Source organism: Oncorhynchus mykiss, chromosome 8 (assembly GCF_057628025.1).
Source record: "Oncorhynchus mykiss isolate SJ-2025 chromosome 8, ASM5762802v1, whole genome shotgun sequence".
Classification (NCBI taxonomy): domain Eukaryota; kingdom Metazoa; phylum Chordata; class Actinopteri; order Salmoniformes; family Salmonidae; genus Oncorhynchus; species Oncorhynchus mykiss.
The window spans coordinates 3,707,501-3,712,500 of record NC_143029.1 but is presented as its reverse complement, the minus strand read 5'-3'; the positions used below and the strand labels follow the sequence as shown (position 1 = coordinate 3,712,500).

At 43.3% G+C, this 5,000-nt stretch overlaps 1 protein-coding gene across 3 annotated transcripts in view; it reads right to left on the bottom strand.

The window, feature by feature from the left end:
• The window catches only part of LOC110529262 (XK-related protein 6), a 130,917-nt gene that overhangs the window by 12,445 nt on the left and 113,472 nt on the right, over positions 1-5,000 (bottom strand). For all 3 annotated transcript variants that reach the window (XM_036984564.2, XM_090183079.1, XM_090183078.1), the window contains exon 2: positions 1-74. This exon is cut by the window's left edge and continues 123 nt beyond it. In XM_036984564.2, coding sequence (XP_036840459.1) covers positions 1-74 — 74 coding nt within the window. The remainder of the gene's footprint in view (positions 75-5,000) is intronic.

Here is a 5,000-nt window from a genome sequence, read left to right as displayed (position 1 = left end):
TGGCCCAGTAGAACCGCCTCTGGTTCTCCTTCCGACGATGACTCTGGATGCCCAGGTACATGGTACGGATGTACCTGACAGAGGAAAGAAAAGAAAGAAAGAAAGAAAGAAAGAAAGAAAGAGAGAAAGAAAGAAAGAAAGAAAGAAAGAAAGAAAGAAAGAAAGAAAGAAAGAAAGAAAGAAAGAAAGAAAGAAAGAAAGAAAGAAAGAAAGAGAGAAAGAAAGAAGGAAAGAGAGAGAGAAAGAAAGAAAGAAAGAACGAGAGAAAGAAAGAGAGAAAGAAAGAAACAAAGAGAGAAAGAAAGAAAATAACATATAAAGGGGAGATTAGTCTATTTATACTGAATAAAACATATAAAGGGGACATGTAAAGTGTTGGTTCAATGTTTCATGAAATGAAATATCACAGAAATGTTCCATACGCACACAATTATTATCTTATTTCTATAAAATGTTGTGAACAAATGTGTTTACATCCCTGTTAGTGAGCATTTCTCCTTTGCCAAGATAATCCATCCACCTGACAGGTGTGGCATATCAAGAAGCTGATTAATCAGCATGATCATTACACAGGTGCACCTTGTGCTGGGGAGAATATAAGGCCCGTCTAAAATGTGCAGTTTTGTCACACAACACATTGCCACAGATGTCTCAAGTTGAGGGAGCGTACAACTGGCATGCTGACTGTAGGAATGTCCACCAGAACTGTTGCCAGGGAATTAAATGTTAATTTCTCTACCATAAGCCACCTCCAACGTCATTTTATAGAATTTGGCTGTACATCCAACCAGCCTCACAACCGCAGACAACATGTAAACACGCCAGTCCAGGACCTCCACATCCGGCTTCTTCACCTGCGGGATCGTCTAAGACCAGCCAACCAGACAGCTGATGAAACTGAGGAATATTTCTGTCTGATTGGTTGGGCCTGGCTCTCAAGTGGGTGGGCCTATGCCCTCCCAGGCCCACCCATGATTGCTTCTGCCCAGCCATGTGAAATCCAGAGATGTATTTATTCATTTCAATGGACTATTTCCTTATATGAACTGTAACTCAGTAAAATAATTTAAATTGTTGCGTTATATTTGTTTCAGTATAAATAGTTCCTGCATGAAGTCCTAGCTTCACTAGCTCATGTATACATCCAGGAGTTTCTGAAGTGTGTTTGTGTGTAAAGGGAAGAAGCCTCACCAGGAGGGAATGGGAAGAGGAGAGGATTCGGTCTGAGCTGCAGAGACTCCCTCCCTCCCTCCCTCCCTCCCTCCCTCTCTCTCTCTCTCTCTCTCCCCTCTCTCTCTCTCTCTCTCTCTCTCTCTCCCTCTCTCTCTCCCCAGTCTCCCCTCTCCCCAGTCTCCCCAGTCTCCCCCCTCTCACTGGGCAGGTGTTCTTGTGGTTATCGTATAGCAGATGACCGCCACATTCCAATACACCCAGTACAATCACTGGTATTGACCAGCCTTACAATGTCACCATAGATCTGTGTGGTTCTACAGTGAGTCTAATGAAACCATAGATTCCTCAGGATAAAACTGGAGGATGTAATGAAGGCTATTGATAAAAACAACAACATGGTGAGTAAAGAACATTGATTACTGAAGAGAGAAAAATAGCATGTCTGAAATGACACCCTATTCACTAGACAGTGCACTGTTCTTTTGACAATGGCTGGGCTCCATGCACCATAGAAGAAACAGGGCACCATTTCAGATACATCTACAGTCTAACCTCTAAACAGGGTCTCATTTCAGATCACTCTAGTCTAAACTCTAAACAGGGTACCATTTAAGATCCATCTAGTCTAAACTCTAAACAGGGTACCATTTCAGATCCATCTAGTCTAAACTCTAAACAGGGTGCCATTTCAGATCCATCTAGTCTAAACTCTAAACAGGGTGCCATTTCAGATCCATCTAGAGTCTGACTGTAAACAGGGTGCCATTTCAGATCCGTCTAGAGTCTAAACTCTAAACAGGGTGCCATTTCAGATCCATCTAGAGTCTGTATACAGGGTGCCATTTCAGATCCATCCAGAGTCTGACTGTATACAGGGTGCCATTTCAGATCAGTCTAGTGTGAACTGTATACAGGGTGCCATTTCAGATCCATCTAGTGTGAACTGTATACAGGGTGCCATTTCAGATCTGTCTAGTGTGAACTGTATACAGGGTGCCATTTCAGATCCGTCTAGAGTCTAAACTGTATACAGGGTGCCATTTCAGATCCATCTAGTGTGAACTGTATACAGGGTGCCATTTCAGATCCATCTAGTGTGAACTGAATACAGGGTGCCATTTCAGATCCATCTAGTGTGAACTGTATACAGGGTGCCATTTCAGATCCATCTAGTGTGAACTGTATACAGGGTGCCATTTCAGATCCATCTAGTGTGAACTGTATACAGGGTGCCATTTCGGATCCATCTAGTCTGACTGTAAACAGGGTGCCATTTCAGATCCATCTAGTGTGAACTGTATACAGGGTGCCATTTCAGATCCATCTAGTGTGAACTGTATACAGGGTGCCATTTCAGATCCATCTAGTGTGAACTGTATACAGGGTGCCATTTCAGATCCATCTAGTGTGAACTGTATACAGGGTGCCATTTCAGATCCATCTAGTGTGAACTGTATACAGGGTGCCATTTCAGATCCATCTAGTGTGAACTGTATACAGGGTGCCATTTCAGATCCGTCTAGAGTCTAAACTGTATACAGGGTGCCATTTCAGATCCATCTAGTGTGAACTGTATACAGGGTGCCATTTCAGATCCATCTAGTGTGAACTGTATACAGGGTGCCATTTCAGATCCATCTAGTGTGAACTGTATACAGGGTGCCATTTCAGATCCATCTAGTGTGAACTGTATACAGGGTGCCATTTCAGATCCATCTAGTGTGAACTGTATACAGGGTGCCATTTCAGATCCATCTAGTCTGACTGTAAACAGGGTGCCATTTCAGATCCATCTAGTGTGAACTGTAAACAGGGTGCCATTTCAGATCCATCTAGTGTGAACTGTATACAGGGTGCCATTTCAGATCCATCTAGTGTGAACTGTATACAGGGTGCCATTTCGGATCCATCTAGTGTGAACTGTATACAGGGTGCCATTTCAGATCCATCTAGTGTGAACTGTATACAGGGTGCCATTTCAGATCCATCTAGTGTGAACTGTATACAGGGTGCCATTTCAGATCCATCTAGTGTGAACTGTATACAGGGTGCCATTTCAGATCCATCTAGTGTGAACTGTATACAGGGTGCCATTTCAGATCCATCTAGTGTGAACTGTATACAGGGTGCCATTTCAGATCCATCTAGTGTGAACTGTATACAGGGTGCCATTTCAGATCCATCTAGTGTGAACTGTATACAGGGTGCCATTTCAGATCCATCTAGTGTGAACTGTATACAGGGTGCCATTTCAGATCCATCTAGTGTGAACTGTATACAGGGTGCCATTTCAGATCCATCTAGTGTGAACTGTATACAGGGTGCCATTTCAGATCCATCTAGTGTGAACTGTATACAGGGTGCCATTTCAGATCCATCTAGTGTGAACTGTATACAGGGTGCCATTTCAGATCCATCTAGTGTGAACTGTATACAGGGTGCCATTTCAGATCCATCTAGTGTGAACTGTATACAGGGTGCCATTTCAGATCCATCTAGTGTGAACTGTATACAGGGTGCCATTTCAGATCCATCTAGTGTGAACTGTATACAGGGTGCCATTTCAGATCCATCTAGTGTGAACTGTATACAGGGTGCCATTTCAGATCCATCTAGTGTGAACTGTATACAGGGTGCCATTTCGGATCCATCTAGTCTGACTGTAAACAGGGTGCCATTTCAGATCCATCTAGTGTGAACTGTATACAGGGTGCCATTTCAGATCCATCTAGTGTGAACTGTATACAGGGTGCCATTTCAGATCCATCTAGTGTGAACTGTATACAGGGTGCCATTTCAGATCCATCTAGTGTGAACTGTATACAGGGTGCCATTTCAGATCCATCTAGTGTGAACTGTATACAGGGTGCCATTTCAGATCCATCTAGTGTGAACTGTATACAGGGTGCCATTTCAGATCCGTCTAGAGTCTAAACTGTATACAGGGTGCCATTTCAGATCCATCTAGTGTGAACTGTATACAGGGTGCCATTTCAGATCCATCTAGTGTGAACTGTATACAGGGTGCCATTTCAGATCCATCTAGTGTGAACTGTATACAGGGTGCCATTTCAGATCCATCTAGTGTGAACTGTATACAGGGTGCCATTTCAGATCCATCTAGTGTGAACTGTATACAGGGTGCCATTTCAGATCCATCTAGTCTGACTGTAAACAGGGTGCCATTTCAGATCCATCTAGTGTGAACTGTAAACAGGGTGCCATTTCAGATCCATCTAGTGTGAACTGTATACAGGGTGCCATTTCAGATCCATCTAGTGTGAACTGTATACAGGGTGCCATTTCGGATCCATCTAGTGTGAACTGTATACAGGGTGCCATTTCAGATCCATCTAGTGTGAACTGTATACAGGGTGCCATTTCAGATCCATCTAGTGTGAACTGTATACAGGGTGCCATTTCAGATCCATCTAGTGTGAACTGTATACAGGGTGCCATTTCAGATCCATCTAGTGTGAACTGTATACAGGGTGCCATTTCAGATCCATCTAGTGTGAACTGTATACAGGGTGCCATTTCAGATCCATCTAGTGTGAACTGTATACAGGGTGCCATTTCAGATCCATCTAGTGTGAACTGTATACAGGGTGCCATTTCAGATCCATCTAGTGTGAACTGTATACAGGGTGCCATTTCAGATCCATCTAGTGTGAACTGTATACAGGGTGCCATTTCAGATCCATCTAGTGTGAACTGTATACAGGGTGCCATTTCAGATCCATCTAGTGTGAACTGTATACAGGGTGCCATTTCAGATCCATCTAGTGTGAACTGTATACAGGGTGCCATTTCAGATCCATCTAGTG